At 42.7% G+C, this 20721-nt stretch overlaps 1 protein-coding gene across 1 annotated transcript in view; it reads left to right on the forward strand.

Annotated features, from left to right (window-relative positions):
- Positions 1 to 20721, forward strand: part of SEC24D (SEC24 family member D) — a 116317-nt gene that overhangs the window by 57427 nt on the left and 38169 nt on the right. Inside the window, exons 8-9 of the mRNA XM_010855231.1 lie at positions 12946 to 13084; positions 16240 to 16355. Of these exons, the coding sequence (XP_010853533.1) occupies positions 12946 to 13084; positions 16240 to 16355 (255 nt within the window). The remainder of the gene's footprint in view (positions 1 to 12945; positions 13085 to 16239; positions 16356 to 20721) is intronic.

Genomic DNA, 20721 nt, shown 5'->3' on the forward strand with positions numbered 1-20721 from the left:
ATGAGACGGTTGGATGGCATCACGGACACAATGGGCATGGGTTTGAGTAAGCCCCGGGATTTGGTGATGGACAGGGAGGCCTGGCGTGCTGCAGTCCATGGGGTCGCAAAGAGTGACTAAACTGAACTGAACATATATATCTGGGCTTCCCCAGTGGTTTAGCAGTAAAGAATCTGCCTACAGTGCAGGAGCCTCAGGAGACATAGGTTCGATCCCTGAGTTGGAGGAAATGGCAACCCACTCCAGTATTCTTGCCTGGAGAATCTATGGACAGAGGAGCCTAGAAGGCTACAGTCCATGTGGTCTCAGAGAGTCAGACACTACTGAAGTGACTTAGCACGCATGCACCCATATATCTATTTTTATCAAATTCTTTTCCTTTAGAGGTTATTATAAAATAGTATAATTTCCTGTGCTAAACAGTAGGTCCTTATTGGTTATCTGTTTTATACATAGTAGGATGTATATGTTAATCCCAACCTCCTAATTTATCTCTTCTCCACTTTTCTCCTTTGGTAACCATAAGTTTGATATTTGTCTGTGGCTTACGTCCCTTAGTATGCTAATCTCTGCTGCTGCTGCTGCTAAGTCACTTCAGTCATGTCCGAGTCTGTGCGACTCCATAGTCGTCAGCCCACCAGGCTCCCCCGTCCCTGGGATTCTCCAGGCAAGAACACTGGAGTGGGTTGCCATTTCCTTCTCCAATGCAGCAAAGTGAAAAGTGAAAGTGAAGTCGCTCAGTCGTGTCCGACTCTTAGCGACCCCATGAACTGCAGCCCACCAGGCTCCTCCGTCCATGGAATTTTCCAGGCAAGAGTACTGGAGTGGGGTGCCATTGCTTTCTCCGATGCTAATCTCTAGGTCTATTCTTCTTTGTGACTCATATTCCATTGTATACATGTACCACATCTTTATCTGGGCATCTTTTGATGTACATTTAGGCTGCTTCCATGTCTTGGCTATTGCAAACAGTGCTGCTGTGAAAGTTGGGGTGCATGTATCTTTTCAAATTAGAGTTTTGTCCAGATGTATGCCTAGAAGTGGGACTGCAGGGTCAGATCATGTGGTAACTCTGTTTTTGGTTTTTAAAGGATCCTCCGTACTGTTTTTTATGGTCGCTCTTCAGTTTGCATTCCCAGCGGGATATGAGGGTTCCTTTTCTTCACAACCTCTCCAGCATTTATTATTTGTACACTTTCTGATAGTGGCCATTCTGACTCCTGTGAGGTGAAATCTCATTGTGGTTTTGATTTGCATTCTCTAATAATTAGCAATGTTGAGCATCTTTTCTTGTGCCGTTTGGAGAAATGTCTGTTTAGATCTTCTGCCCATTTTTTGATTGTTTTTTGTTTTTGTATTTTTTTTTTGACATTGAGTTATATGAGCTGTTTGTATATTTCGGAAATCAATCCCTTGTTGCTTGCGTCGTTGCAAATATTTTATCCCATTCTGTGGGCTGTCTTTTCATTTTGTCTATGGCTTTCTTTGCTGTGCAAAAGCTTTTGCATTTAATTAGGTCCCATTTGTTTATTTTTGTTTTTATTTTCATTCCTATCAGAGACAGAGCCAAAAAGATATTGCTGTGATATATATCAAAGAGCGTTTTGCCTATGTTTTCCTCTAGGAATTTTTTAGTATCCAGTCTTACATTTAGGTCTTTAATTTGTCTTAAGTTCATTTTTGTATATGGTGTTAGAGGATATTCTAATTTCATTCTTTTCCATGTAGCTGTCCATCTTTCCCAGAACTGTTTATTAAAGACTATCTTTTCTCCATTGTAGATTCTTGCCTCCTTTGTCATAGATTAACTGACCCTAGGTCTGCTCTGAAATAGCTCAGTCATGTCCAACTCTTTCGCGACCCCATGGACTGTAGCCCACCAGGCTGTTCCATCTATGGAATTCTCCAGGCAAGAATACTGGAGTGGGTTGTGATGCCCTTCTCTGGGAGATCTTCCCAACCCAGAGATCAAACTCAGGTCTGCACTGCATTAATTATCTGAGCCACCATAGGTGCATGGGTTTCTTTCTTCTATCCTGTTCAACAAGGATTTAATTCAGCAAATGTTTACTCTTTACCCACTGTGTGCCACATACTGTTCGTGGTCCTGGGATATGTCAGTGAACAGTACAGACAAAAAAAATCTCTGTCCTCATGGAGCTAACATTTTAATGGAAAGAAGAAAGACAGCGAACCTAGTAATAAAATTATTGAACAGATGGAGGAAGGAAAAAGTAGAGCAGGTCAGGGGATGGGGGCAGCCTGGGGAAGGGGCGGAGGGCAGGCTTCAGATTGCATGGGCTGGGCAGCAGACCTGATTGAGAAGGTGTCATTCGAATACAGACTGGGCTCATGCTTAGATGGGAATGTCTTGAAGTGTTTCCATAGCCACAAAGAAGTGAGATACATGGAAGGAAGACTTTGGCTAACTTGTAATTCTGTCAGAAAGACAAAGGAAGTTGGCCTCTGAGCTTATTAACACTTTCATCTTTAAAGTGGAGCATTTTACATTTTTTTAAGAAACAAAAAACTGCCAATTATTTTGTTATGGAAGAAACAAGCTTGATTCATAGGATTTTTAAGTCTACAATATATTTGCAATATCTGTGGGCCACTCTGTGTTCTTATAGCAATGAAACATGGCTTCAGTCAGTGGCCTATGATCAGACAACAAAATATAATTCTTCCTTAGGCACCAAAGAAAAATTATAATAGGTCAAAGTTTAAAAGAAATGTGGGAAAATGTCTTTTAACTATAGAATCCCTGGATAACATAGCTCCTTGAGATGGAATGTCTTCCTCAAGTTTTCAACATGTGTTCCAGTAGGAACAGTAGCACTGATCTTTGCAAATATACCCATAACTTGAACGGAGAAGGCAGTGGCACCCCACTCCAGTACTCTGGCCTGGAAAATCCCATGGATGGAGGAGCCTGGTGGGCTGCAGTCCATGGGGTCACTAAGAGTTGGACACGACTGAGCGACTTCACTTTCACTTTGCTGCATTGGAGAAGGAAATGGCAACCCACTCCAGTGTTCTTGCCTGGAGAATCCCAGGGACGGGGGAGCCTGGTGGGCTGCTGTCTATGGGGTCACACAGGGTCGGACACGACTGAAGCGACTTAGCAGCAGCAGCAGTAGCAGCCATAACTTGAAAGACTACGTCAACACAATCCAATCCCAAAAGACCGTTTTTTTGCCTAAGAGTTGTTTCTCATGGTTTGTGATTTTGTCATGAACTAGGACTTCCATTCAGGGAAACTGATGTGATGGTGCTCTCGGAACTGCACTGACAGTTGTTTTCCCTCTGAATCCCTGGGTGCCCTGTCACCAGGAGCAGCCCTCTCATAGACTGCAGTATATGGTCTGACTTGACCTTCCCCCTGAAAAGCCTCGTGGGATTGGAGGGCCTTGGGAGGAAAGTCACATCTGTGTTGGCTTTAAGATGCTGTTGGCCATTGTAAGAGAAGAGGCTCCTGGTCTGCTTATTTTTGCGTACCTTGGGATCAACTTACCATCCTAGGGTTTTTCACACCCAGACCTGGTCTTCTGTGATGAAAGGACTAGCAAATATATCCAAGCGTGACTTCTGTATTTTCCTTCTTCCTTCATTTTTCTTTTTCATTCCATTTGTCCTTTTTCCCCTCCCTGTTTTTCTTGTCATCCGTTCAACAAGTATTTATTGAGAATTTACTCTGAAACGTGCACCACTAGGAATCAGTGGTGAACCTGAGGTTTACTTAAGCAGTTAAGGAATGGACTTTTTTTAGTTAGAAATTTAGAAGTAATATTCAAACATCTTTTGATGTTTATTTTTAAAAGAGATTTTAGGGATTGAATAAAATACAGCTGATGATGAAACAAACAAATTCTAAAAATTCCTCACGGTAATTCTAAAGAATTTACTAACAAGCAGGTTTGGGAACCAGTACCAGTCATTCTTCCCATTCCATTGTTTTAGTTTTGTGAAAGGTGAGATCCCGACTGGTTTGACATGAGAGAGGAGAGGAATGTAATGGAGGTGGGGAAGAGCGAAGCCTGAGAAGTCAGGATATGCTGCTCTGCCTGGCTTTGAGCATCCTCCCCAGAATCCCTCTAGCCCTCCTGTTCATCTTCCTTCTTCTCAGCTCAGCCTGGCTCCTGCCTGCCGGCCACCACCTTCCCCCAGCTCAGGCTTTTCTTCCTGAGCCGTGCCGCGCTCTCTGTTCTGTCGTCAGTGGAAATGCAGCTCCTCGTAACTCCCCACCGTGAAAGAATCCTTTACCCGCCCCCCTCTCCCAAGGAGCGGTTTCTTCTTTTATTTCTGCCTTTGGTTTAGCATCTATCATGAACTGCCCTGGGCTTGGGACAGCATATTTGTGGGTACCTGGTAGATATTTTGTTTGTTCATTCAAAAGCCGTCGACTGCCCATTCTCTCAGGAATTGCTCTGTAGGAGAAACACCAATTAAACAAACAAACAAAAGGTGTTAGGCCTGTAAGGCACGGGTCTGAGAATTTGGTAGTGATGCTTGGAAGTAAAGCACTGTGAAGGGTGCTGTCAGGAGCAAGGCCCAGTGGCAACGCACAGCTGAAATGCCTGAGCCAGCGCTGAGGGGCTGGTTGGGACCTGGTCCTGGGTTAGATAAACGCCCTGGGAACATGTCAGGAGGAGAGATGGATGCTCTTTTCATTGTAGCAGGAGGGAGAAAAGGAAACGTTAAGTAGGTGCTGGTACGTTCATGGGAGTTCCTATCTGAGGTTTTGTTTTCCTTTGTGAGCAAGGAGGGGAAGCTATCTGCTGAGGGAGGTGGGAGGAGAGCTTATTTGAAGGATTCAGTGAAACTGAAAAGACATAAAATAGCTCCTGTAGAGAGAGAGCAAGAGGAGACACTTCAAGGGTCCCAGGGACCACTGAGGGCTTGGTGGTGGACCGTGGGTGATGGCAGCTTTCTCTGAATCAATGTGCTTCTCTACCAAAGCAATCTGCAGGCAGTTTCTGAATGCATAGCACAGGGAATGAACGGGAATTCAAGCTCCTGCTCTGCAGTTTATTGGGCGAGTGAATCCCTGTTCCTCACTGATATCCCTTCCCTTCTCAACAACGGGATGATAATTCCCACACCCATGGTTGTTAACATCTCAGCATCCCGAGATCTTTATACACATGAAAGCATTTTAAACCACAAATCATACAGATGATAGTTATGATCTTGCATATATTATAAATTTGAATCAGGATTTGTCAATGCTGGATAGACACAAAAAACAACCCCCTTCCAAACCAAAAAAGACCAGTTTCCAAATTAAAGACATGTTAAAATCCAATATAAGTTCTCGATATAGTTATAACAAGAGTAAATGTTCTATAACATTATATACATTATTATATCGTTGTTCATTTGCTTAGTCGTGTCAGACTCTTTGTGACCCCATGGACTGCAGCATGCCAGGCTTCCTTGTCCTTCACCATCTCCCGGAGTTTGCTCATGTCCATTGAGTTAGAGATGCCATCCAACCATCTTATCCTCTGTAATCCCCTTCTCACCTTCAATCTTTCCCAATAAATAGTCATTTATTTATAGCCAGTATTTATTTATATTTGACTATTTATTTATACTCAGTAGCATTATTGAAGAGGAAAAAAATTGAAAATAATCTCTCGAGTGCCACAGACTAGCAAGAGGTTAATTTTCTGGAAATACAAAAACACAAAGTTTTAGGGCCAACTAAAAGGAGATCAGCCCTGGGATTTCTTTGGAAGGAATGATGCTAAAGCTGAAATTCCAATACTTTGGCCACCTCATGCGAAGAGTTGACTCATTGGAAAAGACTCTGATGCTGGGAGGGATTGAGGGCAGGAGGAGAAGGGGATGACGGAGGATGAGATGGCTGGATGGCATCACTGACTCGATGGACGTGAATCTGAGTGAACTCCGGGAGTTGGTGATGGACAGGGAGGGCTGGCGTGCTGCAATTCATGGGGTCGCAGAGTCGGACATGACTGAGCGACTGAACTGAACTGAACTGAAAAACACTTTTAAAAAAGTGTAAACATATTCTTATAGTTATTTCAGTACATTGAGTGTTTTATTATTAGGCTCAGTTTCTTTTTAGAAGAATAATTTTTAAAAGGCATTCAAAAAATACTATTCTTTAATAGTCCTGCTGTTGAGAAAATGTGCATACAGTAAGCACCCTACTGCCCTGTAGCTTTTCTGTTGGCATAGGCTGACCGAATGGTGTACGTGGTGAAGCCGAAAATAGAAAACACACACAAGCTTTTCATTTCTCTTTCCTATAGAAATATCTTTAATAAGTGCAGTTGATATAGTCTCTCTTCATTTTAGCTGCTGGGCATAATCCTCTGGGAATCTGACTCTGCTTGTCTTTCAGCATGCTTAATAGTCTGAACGTTTAACATTTTTAAAGGGTAGTTGTTCATCACAAGTTCTGGATTATCTTTTCACATACCGTTTTCATGCTTCCACTTATATCCCCTGATTAATCCAAATTACTGACTGAAACTGTCTTGAGATAAACCCAAACTGTAAGCAGCACTCCAGGCCCAAAGAAGTAGCTGTGTGCCAGGATCACATTTGACAATACAATATATCTTTGCTGCTAGAGATATATATATATTTACAGTAATTTACTAGGGGATTGGAGAAGGCAATGGCACCCCACTCCAGTACTCTTGCCTGGAAAATCCCATGGACGGAGGAGCCTGGTAGGCTGAAGTCCATGGGGTCTCGAAGAGTCAGACACGACTGAGCGACTTCACTCTCACTATTCACGTTCATGCGTTGGAGAAGGAAATGGCAACCCACTCCAGTATTCTTGCCTGGAGAATCCCAGGGATGGGGGAGCCTGGTGGGCTGCTGTCTACGGGGTCTCACAGAGTCGGACACGACTGAAGCGACTTAGCAGCAGCAGCAGCACTAGGGATTATAGTCTGATATTGAATATGATCCCATATCAAGCTGGAGGACCATGCTGCATTTTGATTGAGGAGCCACTGTAGGCAAAACTGTCTCTCCCATTACTAGTAGTTATTTAGCCTAGCTGTTTCCTTCAGGCACTTAGTAAAGTTGAATATTCTTTGTGTGGGGACAACTGTGTGGTCCCAGGACACTGACTGCTCTCCTGGAGACTTCTCATGGAGAAAATAGGAGAGAAAAAAAGGAAGAGAAGTATATATTGAAAATGCAAAATGTATATATTTTTTCAGAATCAGTAAACAAGCATTGGAAGACGGGGGAAAGTGGTGGTTAAGAGTGAGCTTGTGTGTTATGTGTATGGCCTGTGTTAGAACCTAGCTGGAAGGCAGAGGGGCTGTCTTCACCCAGGAGCGTCCAGGAGACGGGCAGGAAGCCTCCCTACACCAGCACGCTCCTGGATCTCCCTATTTGGCTGCTCTGTCCATGCTGTGCCTTCCCCCATCTACTCTGCTGCCGGTGATTGGATGTTCCAGCAGCAGGAAGGTCAGCCCTCCGTCACAGGTGCTGCTGAGCTCCGTGCCTCACACCTCACTGTCTTTACCTTGCTGCTTGGTACCGTGCGTGCAAGCAAGTGTGAGGATCGGGGTGGGTGCCTGCAGGGCGGCAGGAGTGCGGGCTTCCTCGCCCCCTGGGCAGCAGCATCCTGCGTGCCCGGGGCCGCCAGTCCCTGCAGGGCCCCCGTTTTCCTACATGTAGTCACGGAAGTTGGGAGCGGATTAGAAACCTTTAAAAAGGATTTTTCTCAACTATTATCTTCAGTAAATTTGGCACAGTCTGTAATTTCAATGTAATTCATGCTTAAAATAGCCTGTATTTCATCTTTAAACACATTTTGTTTTCACCAGAATATTTTTTACCAATTATCAAAGACTCTCTCAACAAGAGTACAGGTTTCTTAATTTTGTGATGGTAATAACTGACATGAATTCGGTTAATTATGGTGATAGCTACATAAAATGTATATAGCATAATTATCTTGAGTATTTTATTACCTGAGGAAATAGTTTTAATTTTTAGTTGTACAGTGCCACCTAGTGGACCTGTGGTATAAGAACACCTTCATATTTTCTTCAGATTTCCAGGTTTGGTGTAATTAGTTTATAGGTATAGTTATAGGCAGCTTAAGGGCTTCTCTGGAGAAGGCAATGGCAACCCACTCCAGTGTTCTTGCCTGGAGAACCCCAGGGACGGGAAAGCCTGGTGGGCTGCCGTCTGCAGGGTCGCACAGAGTCGGACACGACTGAAGCAACTTAGCAGCAGCAGCAGCAGCAAGGGCTTCTCTGGTGGCTCAGCTGGTAAAGAATCTGCCTGCAATGCAGGAGACCTGGATTCGATCCCTGAGTCGGGAAGATCCCCTGGAGGAGAGCACGGCAACCCACTCCAGTATTGTGGCCTGGAGAATTCCATGGACTGTATATGTATAGTTCACGGGGTCGCAAGGAGTCAGACATGACTGAGTGACTTTCACTTTTTCACAGGCAGCTATAATAGCTACCTTCTGTTATTTATCACTTTGCTAAAACAAAGAGTCTGTATGGAAAGACTTGTGTATTCAGACTTTGGTTATAGAGATGCTAAAACAAAAGTGCCTAGGCCATAAACTTAATCAGAATTCTTCATGTCGGATCTTTCTCGGTCGTGCTTCATTTCTTTGAGCATTTATTTTTGTTGTTGTCGTTTTGGGTTACAATCTGTGAATACTTTAATGTTGCTTTTATTAATGATGATTTCCCAAGTAGTCTTTCTGCTCCTGCATTGCTCTTGTAATTACATGTTTATGTGTTTAATAACATTGGCCTGTATACACCATCAAGGCACACTGCACACCCAGCACTGAATGTACAGATGTTAGAGGGAATGGCAGGAATGCTTGGAAACTGATGATATAGAAATATAGGAAAACTTTAAAAGTTGTACTAGCAGTGCCAAGGAGTTGTTGATCGACACATTTTGTTGTCTACTCCTTTTACATGGAATAGTATTCAAAACTTTTAACGCTGAACCTCATTTCTCCATGAATTATATTCTTTCTTGTGGTCCAATTGGACTGTGGTGTTATATATGCATACAAAGGAGGTACCTTTTATTCAACTAAAGGATCTTAGTTAAAATTAGTACCAATAAAGCATTTGGCATAACCCTGGTAGATCAAAACTACAAACTAGTACTATTCAGATACTGTTCTCTGTCTTTCTTTCCCCAGCATCACCATCAGTTTCGTGTTATATAAACTCAGGCCACACAGGACCAGAGCCAAGAAGGGCCAAATGAGGGTTTTAGAGTGAGGCTCCCCATCCCTTCACTTTTTTCCATTTAAGAAAAGAACAGAAAAGAAAGAGCAGGCAGGAATATACTAGAGGCCAAAAGAGTAAAAAACACACTTATAAACAAAATTGCAAAATCTGAAAATATTTCTGAGGTAAGTGTAATATAATGTCCTTATTAAGAAGAAGGAAAAAAGAAACTTAGGACTTTTTGGAAAGTAATTTGATATTTTTTTAAGCTGCATACACTAAAGTTGAACTGAGAATACAAGTGAGATTAGCTGTTTATGAGCTCACGCATGCTACTGTAGAGCAGATAAGCAGACATCTGGAGAAAGCAAAGAAAGTCCCTGATGGCTTTCAGCACAGCCTGAGAGACATGAAGCAAGACAGTGTGATGTGGAAACCCTTGTGCTGGTGCCCAGAGAGAAAATGTAAACAGTCTAAAAGCTTTTAACATTCTTTACCGTCACCTCAGTTGTCTGCAGTCCTTCCCTTACCTATCCATCATTCAGTTTCCAAAAGAGCGAAAATTGAAAAAAAATGCATGCGTGTTTCACAGCCTCGATACAATCATTACTCAATTCCAATTTGTGACGAGACATTCATTTTCAGTTCTGCAAGTTTGAATCTGCCCGGACTGGAATGCTTAGATGGTAGCTGCCGACAATTTCACAGTAATTTTTGGTTGGGCTTGCCTTTGAGTAAATCACATCAGGAAAAATAAGGTTAATTTCCATTACCTCTGCTTTGTCTAGCAAGTAATTGCATCAGATTTTGTTCCTAAAGTGTCTCAGCGAATTGATGATAGACTTTGAACTCTTTGAAAATGATAAAGGAATGAGAGAAGTACACTTGGCTGGAGTTTATGTATGTTGCAGGCTTCAACCCTGGTGTAACTCTTGAAAGCAGCTCCTCATCTCTGAGGTGGAGGCCGTAGAACTCAGCAGCGCCCAGAGAATGACTGATGACTGGGTTTTTGACCCGGAAAAAAGCTACCTTATCATTACATTTTTGTTGTCTTTCACTTCTGATTCTGCACTCATTGACCGTATCTTTTTTTTTTAATTGGAGTATAACTGCTTTACAGTGTTGTGTTAGTTTCTGCTGTACAACGTGAATCATCTATAGGTGTACATCTGTCATATTTTCGTTTGCTTCCCTTTTGTTCCCCTCAGATTATTTCTTATTATTTCTAGTTGAAGACAACACACATCCATCACTTTATGCCTTTCAAACAAACAGTGTAGATGAGAAAGTGTTGTATGGGTCTTTCAATGCATATATAGTATGCATTCCTTGAGTGTATGCAAGGACTTCCCTGGTGGCTCAGATAGTAAAGAGTCCTGCAATGCAGGAGGCATGGATTTGATCCCTGGGTTGGGAAGATCCCTTGAGGAGGGCATGGCGACCCACTCCAGCATTCTTGCCTGGAGAACCCCCATGGCCAGAGGAGCCTGGGAGACTACAGACGGTGGGGTTGCATAGCGTCGGAAATGAGTGACTAAGCAAAGCACATGTGTATGCAAATCAAACTCATAGAACAATTTTAAAATCTAGTGTGCCTCTCAACTTTTTTAACCATCAGATGGTATCAAAATCTCCTGAAAGGTAGATTCCCTGTCTTCTAAATCATTTTTACAATAACATTTCATAGTAACAAAATAGCTAATTTAAATATGTATATGAATATTTAATATATTCATATATTTAATATATATTTAATTTAATTTAATAATAATATTTAATATATATAGAAATTCAAGCCTATCTCAAACTTATCAAACTCTAACCCTCCTATTAAATATACACACTCTCTTGAGATGAGTGGTTTTAAGAGAGGAAAGGTTGTTCTGTACAGATATGACAACAACAGTTAGATACTTTTTATCCAATAATTTTATGCCAGGCTTAATACTCTACATTGCACACGGCCTCCTAATTGTATGGGGCTTCCCTGGTGGCTCAGATGGTGAAGAATCTGGCTGCAATGCAGAACACCTGGGTTCGATCCCTGGGTCGGGAAGATCTCCTGGAGAAGTATTCTTGCTGGAGGATTCCTTGGACGGAGGAGCCTGGTGGACTACAGTCCATGGGATAGCAGAGTCAGACACAACTGAGAGACTAACACTTTTTCTTCATTGAATCCTTCTCACAACCTGACCAATCGGACACCAAAGCCATACCCATGCTACAGACCAGGAGAGACCAGAAACAGGAAAATTGAATCCATCTCCTGGCTTCCTTGAAGCAAGAGGTGGGAGAGGACAGTGCCTAGTGATTCTGAATGTGTTTTTTATCCTTTCCCTGATTCTTTTATGTATCATACCATCTGTTTTTTTCCTGCTCTGAGGTCTCAAAACTTGTTTCTGAAACCTCAGCAGATTAGTTTCCACATTGGACATCTGGTTAGGGACAGACTGTAGATATCTTCTCTCTCTCTCTTTTCTTCTCTAAGAAAATGGCAGAAAATGGCCTTATGACCTCACCTCATCGCCACCTTCCTCCTGCTCTTCAAGTCTCCATTAAGCAGCAGTCTGCTTTATTTACATCTGTTTCTTTAAAGAAAAACTTAGTTGATGTGCCAAACCCTGTATTGTCAAGCTTTTCTAGAAATGTTATCTTTAAGGAGATTTATAAAAACAAGAAGAATCTTTGTGGTTTTGTTCTGAAAGCTGGAAGTGCTGAGAAATAAGGCAGACTTCCAACGCTGAGCTTTTTCGCCTTCAAGCCGTAAAGGACGTGTAACGGGTTCGACACATGTTTATAAGGAAGAAGCCGTAGAAATATTTATTCTTTTTGTTCTGGCAAAGCATGACCTGCTGCATCGAGAGTACTTCCTTCATGAGACATCTCATCATGGGATAAAGAAACGGAAAAGGCAGGATCCGCCTCCTTGCCTAAATAAGTGAAAATCACTGCAGATTTCTTCTGAGAGTTGCCGTTTTGAAGAAACATTCTGTGTATTGGGTGGAATTATCTAAGCAGTATGCCGATGTGCAAACTAGTGATTTTAAAATCAGACCTAGTTCCCTTCTTTATTTATAGTTAATGAACAAACTTAGCAAGATATGTGATACATGGTATCCAGGACATTTTCAACATAAGCTTTATTAAGCATTATTGTTGCTTAGTCGCTAAGTTGTGTCCAACTCTTAGCAACCCCATGGACTGTAGCACTCCAGGCTTTCCTGTACTTCACTGTCTCCCGGAGTTTGCTTAAACTCATGTCCATTGAGTCGGTGATGCCATCCAACCATCTCATCTTCTGTCATCCCCTTCTCCTCCTGCCTTCAATCTTTCCCAGCATCTGGGTCTTTTCCAGTGAGTTGGCTCTTTGCATCAGGTGGCCAAAGTGTTGGAGCTTCAGCTTCATCATCAGTTCTTCCAATGAATATTCCGGGTACCATTACTGTATTTTATTTTTCTCTTTCTGTCTTCACACACATTGGTAAATACACATATACATAAATGTACAAATATATTTATACACTAGACATGCATTTAAAGTAGTTTTTGTTTGGGTATTACCTTGAATTCCACACAGTCTCAAGAGAGGCGGCCTTACTCCCCTGGTGGACACTGAATTGAGTTCCTTAATGAGTCCGGAGTTTTCACATTTCAGTGACTACAATTGTAGGACTTCTGAAGAAACCTGGAGACCCTGTGCCCACGTGATTTTACTTCTGCTTGCTTCCTGTAGACGCCCCTCTACCTGGTAAACCATGGCGAGGCTGGACCAGTCAGATGCAACAGGTGCAAAGCCTACATGTGCCCGTTCATGCAGTTCATCGAAGGAGGGAGGAGGTACCAGTGTGGCTTCTGCAGCTGCGTGAATGATGGTGAGTGGTGCCCGTGGCGGCTCTGAGCAGCATGCGGCTCTGAGAGCCCGGCTGCTCCCTCGGCGGTTTCCGGCCTGCGTCATCACATCCATGACCTCTCGGCTGGAGGGCGTGCTCTGCTGGGGGAGCAACGCTGGCCTCCTTGTGCACTCACACCCTTCACACAGCCCATGGCTTCGCCCAGCCCCCAGTGCAGGAGACTGACAGAGTGAGGCCTCCTCAAAAAGACCTTTCAAAGCCCCGTGCTGTGGTGTGGGATCTTGGTTCCCATCCTCGTCTCAAGGATGGGCCCCTGGCCCTGGGAGGTCTCTCGCCCTGCAGCGGCTGTGGCACCGGTTCCGCACACAGTGGGCTCCGCTGGTTCTCCACCTTTCGTGCTCTAAGGAAGGTCTTATTCCATCGCGCGTGCTTCATGAAATCTGCAACCAAATCCTACACAACCCTGGGACTGCATTTCAGGAAGCCTGTGAGCACATGCTTGCAAGTGCTTTAGTTTGGGGGGAAAACGTCAGGAGATGGCAAAGGCCTCTCCTGGAGCATTTTCATCACGCCTCCACAAGGTCACCGGATTCCAGGCATGTTCACTCAAGGCCTCAACTTTCTTTGCAAGGTGATCAGAAATCCATCCAGGATCCATCCATCTAGGATCTTTGTTTTCTCTGGCCTCAATCCCAAAGGGTCAGCGCGAAGCCTTAAAAGGCCCTGCCGCTTCCTGGTAGAGGAAAAACACACAAAGTTCTTGTATTTTTGCACCCAAGGGAATGCCTCAGGTGTCCACTCCTGGGAAGCTGCTGAGTTCATTTTCCAATAGGGTTGTTCATATTCTTGTTGTTGTTCAGATGCTAAGTTGTGTCTGACTCTGCGATCCTATGGACTGCAGCACGCCAGGCTGTCCTTCACTATCTCCTTGAGTTTGCTCAGACTTAGGTCCATTGAGTCAATGATGCCATCCAACCATCTCATCCTCTGCCACCCCCTTCTATTGTCTTCAGTCTTTCCCAGCATCAGGGTCTTTTCCAATGAGTCTGCTTTTCACATCAGGTGGCTACAGTATTCGAGCTTGAGCATCAGTCCTTCCAATGAATACTCAGGGTTGATTTCCTTTAGGACTGACTGGTTTCCTCTGCTTGCTGTCCAAGGGATTCTCAAGTCTTCTTCAACACCACAGTTCAAAAGCATAAATTCTTTGGCACTCAGCTTTCTTTATGGTCCAACTCTCACATCCATATATGACTACTGGAAAAACCGTAGCTTTGACTATATGGACCTTGGTCGGCAAAAATACTAGATTCCAATATTTGTTCCTGCAAGAAAGCCAGACCCCCTTAGATGTCATCGGTACCTGCATTCTTCATTTAGGTTTAGAGAAGGCAAAGGTTTGTTAGAAGCTTGCAGGTATGGTCAAATGGTTTCACTCTGTTTTCCTTCAAAACGTCAGAGATTCTCTCTCAGTCGGAAGAACTTGAGGCCAAAGACATGCAGGAAGACGAGTGTCACGTGGCCACGTGTACTTTATGGGGGGACTTGAATCTGGTTTATAAAACATGACAGATAATATTAAATGCTAACAAATATAAAGCTAATTGATTTTAAGGGGAATTTTTTTTACCAATTACATGTAGATGTGTGAATAAAAATAAATTCTAGAAAGTGTACAGAAAGTACCACCCATACATCCTGGAACAGCTGGTGCCGCATTATCCATCTCATCTATTCTCGCCTGGAAAATTCCATGGATAGAGGAGCCTGACAGGCTGCAGTCCACGGGGTTTCAAAAGAGTCGGACACGACTAAGTAACTGAGCATGTTAAACATAACAGAAGAGCAGTTTAAGGCTGTCACAGCCTTCTTAGCTGAGACTGTCAGCTTCCCACTTCCACAATCTTTGCAAAACACTGAATTTTCCAAGTTCAGAGATCCCTATGTACAAGTGAATCTTATAAAACTTGTTTAAAAAGAAATGGCCACAATATAGTAAGAAAATAGAGAAGAAAAAAAAAAAAAAAGCAAGCCTTAGTGACTATTTTCTTATGTCCAAACTAAGAAAACAGTCCTGTTGTAACCCGTGTGCTAGTGATAGTGAAAGTCACTCAGTCGTGTCTGACTCTTTGCAACCCCAGGGACTGTACAGTCCATGGAATTCTCTAGGCCAGAATACTGGAGTGGGTAGCCTTTCCCTTCTCCAGGGGATCTTCCCAACCCAGGGATCAAAGCCAGGTCTCCTGCATTGCGGATGGATTGTTTACCAGCTGAGCCACAGGGAAGCCCAACCCATGTGCTAGTTCATAACTAAAAATAAAGAATACTGAGTTATTGGTTTTAAAACGAGTCATTAGTTACATGGTTTTACAAATGAAAATGTTGTTCTTTATGAAATGCTTAAAACCAGAGCATAGCTAGTTACTCTAAGTACTTCTGTTGTCAGTGGATTAACAGCCAGCCCTGTTCTCGAGGCAGTAGAGTTCGTTCGCACAGAGATACCAGGCCATATTTGTCCAAGAGTTCAGTGTCTGAGTCATAAGTGTTCCTGTCCTACTGGATGACTTCCAGGGCTTTGCCAGAACTAACCTTCTTAGACATTTGAATCAAATTAAGAGTTCCTCAGCTGAGATCTCACGGCGTAGTCTTTCCCTAATACAGTAATCGTCTCCACTCTGAAGCCCAGACGTTAAAGATTACCGTGCAGACTCCCCATGGCTGAAGACATCTGTGATTAAAAGATAATAAACATTAGAGCTAATAGTATAGTCCAAATAACCAATGTATGTTTGCTGGGATATTGAAAATTTAAATAGTTTAAAAAGTTAGAATTCCTTTGAGAAAAGGTAATTAAATAGGGAGAATTAACTTTTGGTTGTGATGATTTAAAAACTCCCGTGCTTTTGTCTGCTGTTTCTCTGTAATGATCCAGACCATTAATGTTCTTTGTCATCAGTAACTTGCAGAAGGGTCAGGAAGATATTTTAGAAAACCCTCATTCTTTCCAAGACTGGAAAGAAAGACTAGTGGATTTTTGGAATATGCTACATTCCAGCTTTAAAATGCTTTTTTTCCCTCATACTAACTCCTTTCCTCTGATAATAAACTTTGAGAACTTACTAAATTGTCTGTGTTGTAAAAACAAAAGATTCCCTTTCCTATTTTGTTTTTATTAGTTCCACCATTCTATTTCCAACATCTGGACCACATTGGAAGAAGACTGGACCACTATGAGAAGCCAGAGTTATCTCTAGGATCGTATGAATATGTTGCTACTTTGGATTACTGCAGGGTAAGTGCTCCCAGGACTTCCAGTGTTTATATATGGCTATCAGATGCAAGTGAATAACTTTCATGTTTAATGAACTGACTCTTAATTCACAACCAAAGCATTTGAGTGGTACCATGGGGAAGTAGAAATCCCTAAGACACAGATCAAGCCGTCTAGGCTGTTAATGTGATTAAACAGTCAGACCATCCACTGCAATAACAGGAAGAAAAAAATAATAATTTCATTTTTATGTCCCTTTAAGAGAGAATATGCTGGGTCCTCAATGCAGCAGTTCCCTACGGCTCCTCTGCCCTATTTGCTTTGTCAGTCATCCCCAGAGAATCTCCCTTCTCAGGCTGAAGGTCAGCCAGTACGGTCAGCAAGACTACTGACGTGTTTCTCTGGCTCTCTTCTCCACTCCCGCTGGCACCACAGTCAGTTAGGCTCTCAGAATCACCCTTAGATTATTTCAGCAGCCCGGGATCCTGTCCTCTGGCTTCCTTGCTTTAAAATGTAACTGTGAGACTCCTCCTACTGCCTCAGTCTAAAAAATTAAATTCAAAAGTTTGTTTCCTTATAAGACCATTAGCTCCCACCTCAGCTGCATCTTCAATTGTACAAAACCCATACTCTGAAAGGATCACTCCTCTGCTCAACTCCATGCTTGTATCTAAGATGTTCTTTTGACCTGACTGCATTTTCATCCTCCTGTTACAGCTCTACATATCCCACCCAGCAAATTCCTACTTATTCTCTAATCTCTGGCTGAAATTTTATTCTATGTGAGGGTCTCTCTGACTTCATCTGACTCCCTCTGACTTCATCGTGGTTGTTATTTACTAAATGTTCTGATTTGTCTTCCACATAATTTGGTCTGTGTATCTGTTTTAGTAGTTATCCCCATAGAATTTAAATCTTCCTATGTTTTCCCTCTTCCTAGATTCTGATATCATTGGGAACAACAATCTTGCCCTCCCAATGTTTTTTTTAACATATTAGCTTTTTTGAATTTGACTGATTGATGTCTGGCTGCGCTGAGTCGTCGTTGATCGCAGGGCATTCTCTAGTTGCGGCGAGCGGGCACTACTCTCCAGTCCGGGGGTGAGGGCTCTTCACCGTGCTGGCTTCTCTGTTGAGAGCCCAGGCTCTGGGCGCGTGAGCTTCAGTACTTGTGGCACACGGGTTTAGTTGCTTTGTGGCATGTGGGATCTTCCCAGACCAGGGATTGAGCCCAGGTTCCCTGCCCTGGCAGGTGGATTCTTAACCACTGGACAACCAGGTAGGCCCTATCCTAGCTGTCTTTATGGCAGCTACCGCAGTTCCTGCCGCGGGGTAGGCAGCTGATGAGTGCGTGCAGACGGGTGGGCAAGTGAGTCAGGGGACACGTAAAGGAATTCGCACGTGTGTCCCTACTCCCAGGACCAGCTGTTTCCCTTCTCCAACGTCCTAGTGATAGTGACATCATTATGGGTATCTTGCAGTCTTTAAAATTCTTTAGTGGTTTGAAAACATCTTCTTGGATGTCACTTCAAGTTTCAGCTTGTATCTGAAGTGCTACATGTAGACTTGAAGAAACAGAGTCATTCTGACTTACTTCCCCTTCCAAAGATGAGTGCTCCCGAGGGCCCAGTCCTCAGGAAACGGCCTCTTCCCTAGATGTTCACTAGGGGGCCAGCCCACGTTGTGTTGAGTAAAAATTACAAAGAACAGTGTTCCTAACTGGAAGTTTTTTCAACTGAGTGAATTTAAAAATGTTTTCCAATTAATATGCCTTTTTCATTTATTTTAGTGTTATATGAGTTTTTCACTGCATGACATAGACCTCGTTATCAAAGAAGAGTTCTTGCTGTATTAGTTTTAAGTGTAACATTGGAACATATTTAGGGGAAACGTAAAAACATGTTTTGGTACAAATGATTTATTTCACACGAAAAAGATGTCCTAGAGTATCAGTTGCTTTTGGACAGTTTATTTGTCCTTTAACAGTTACTGACTGAAGGAAAAGGATTAGGCAGAACAGAAACATTTGAAGTTCTAATTAAATATAATAAAGCTATTGTAACCTAGTGACAGAAAATTTATTCACTGATCTTTGCAGCTGGAGTATAAATCTAACTATGCTCCGAGTTTCCAGTTCTCTGCCAAAAAGGCTAAATTATCTTGATTTTCTGCTTTTTTAGTAGAAACTTAGGCAGGGAGTCAAATCTATTTCTGGGAACAAAAGTCTCAGTATCTTCAAACTCTGCTATGTGGAAATGCTCCAGACATCTAATTGATGGGAAATCTCACACAGCAGGCAAGGAACCAAATAAAAACTGTACATTTCTAAGGGTTTTTTTTTAAATAAGCTTAATGTTCCTTTTATAATAAAAAGATACTCTTAATATCTTAAAATTTAATTATAACGTAAAATGTAAATGAAGTATAATAATGAGTTGCCTTAGGGATTTGGATGATGAAAAAGAGTGTATTTAATTTGTGTGTGACTTCCCTGGCGGTTCGGTGGTTAAGACTTCGCCTTCCAATGCCGGAGGTGTGTGGGGTCAGTTCCTGGTAAGGGGGCTAAAGAGTCTACATGCCTCAGGGCCCAAAACTAAAACAAAAAAAAAGAAGCAATATTGTAACAAAGTTAATAAAGATGTTAAAAAATGGTCCACATTAAAAAAAAAATCTTTATAATTTGTATGTGTATTTTTTAACACCATACAAACTTAAAGGAGAATTACAAAATCACATTTTTACTATTCATTTTAGTTTATCTTAATGCCAACTGTAGATAATGAAATCAGTGCTCGTCGAGCATTCACCGTGTGTCCTGCTCTGTGCTACGTGCTTTCTCTGTATTGTATCGTGTAGTTCTCCCAGTGAACTCGTGTGGTTAGTTACCACCATGATGTGGGGAAACTGAGGCTTAGAGAAAAGTGCCGACCTCGGGCCATACATATAGAAAACGATGGGGCGGGATCGGAAGCCACGTCTGTGTGACCACAGCCCCTGCTCCCTCTCTGTGCTGTGGATATGCTGGCATCTGTTCACCAAAATCACCGTGGAGTTTTGCTAGAAGAAAAGACCCAGCTCTGTCTCATAACTGGAAGTTTTTTACCTCAAAGTTTACGGAATATATCTATCTATGCATATAGTGTACCTGAAAGGTAAACTTTCATTCCAAACCAGTTGTTTGTTTTTTTTTTAATGTAGTTTCTCCATTTAATTTTTGTTCACTTTGACATTTGTTTTATACCTAGTATGTCCGAGGCTCATTGGTTGTAGTTCTAAAACTAGCAAGGATATGAACCCGGTCTCAGTCCTTCCCATGCATAGAGACCTGATAAGAAAAGTACATAATATAAATCCAAATGGAAATGCTACAAAAGTAGAATAATCGGAGTGCCATGAGAAAACAGATGAGCAATCATTTCTGATTTGGAGAGGATTGAAGAAGGGCTTTAGAAAGTAAGTGCCATTTGAGCAGAGGATGGACATGTGAAAAGGGAGGGGAAAGTAAGTGGTGAGCAGAAGCAGCTTCTCAGGGGTATGTGCAGCTCACTCCAGGTCCTTTGGGCAGCCCACTCCAGCACGCTTGCTGGGAGAATCCCATGGACAGAGGAGCCTGGCAGGCCACAGTCCATAGGGTCGCACAGAGTCCACGCGACTGAAGCCAGTTAGCACTTTTGAGGGTGAGGTGGGCTTTGTAGATGAACAGTGGGGCCCTGGTAGAGGCACTAGAATAATTGGAAAGTATATTCCTCTTTCCCCCAAAACACAGTCACATTTAAATATTTTTAAAAAACACTATGCCAAACAAAATAGTTTTTCCCGCCAAGGAAATATTTTTCTTGGCCCAGGCCCACTAGGTTGTGACTTCTGGATAGAAAATGTTTTGAAAATGGCAAACACTTAAACTGGAGGAATGTGTTTTGGGGCATGATAGGAAGTAAAGCTGGGAAGTTGTTTTGAGACCAGACCATCCTTTTATGTTCCACTAGGCTTGGCATAGCTTTGATCTCTTAGGCTTTTACGTGTTTGCTGAATGAGTATTATGGGGAGTTTCAAATGCCAGGCCATTGAAGAATTTTATTAATTCAGTAGGCCATGAGGACAGTCAAAGGCTGAGAGGGAACTGTTGCTGTTAACCCACCCACCCATCTACGCCTTCATTCAAGTGTCGCGCAGCACTGAGCACCCTTCCAACCAGGCTCTGTGCCCAACTGGGGGCTCGGTAGGCTGCCTGTCCTCAGGGGAGCAGCACTGGGGTCTGTATTATTGGGTAGTTTATTCTGACAGCAGTCCATGTCCTGAGAGGAGGGAGATTGGTGACTGTAGTAATTAACCAGTTAACATGCAAGAGAAAATGAGGGTCATTTAGCAATTCCTCAGGAAAAAAAAA

Source organism: Bison bison, unplaced genomic scaffold (genome assembly GCF_000754665.1).
Source record: "Bison bison bison isolate TAMUID 2011002044 unplaced genomic scaffold, Bison_UMD1.0 scf7180017864361, whole genome shotgun sequence".
Taxonomy (NCBI): Eukaryota; Metazoa; Chordata; class Mammalia; order Artiodactyla; family Bovidae; genus Bison; species Bison bison.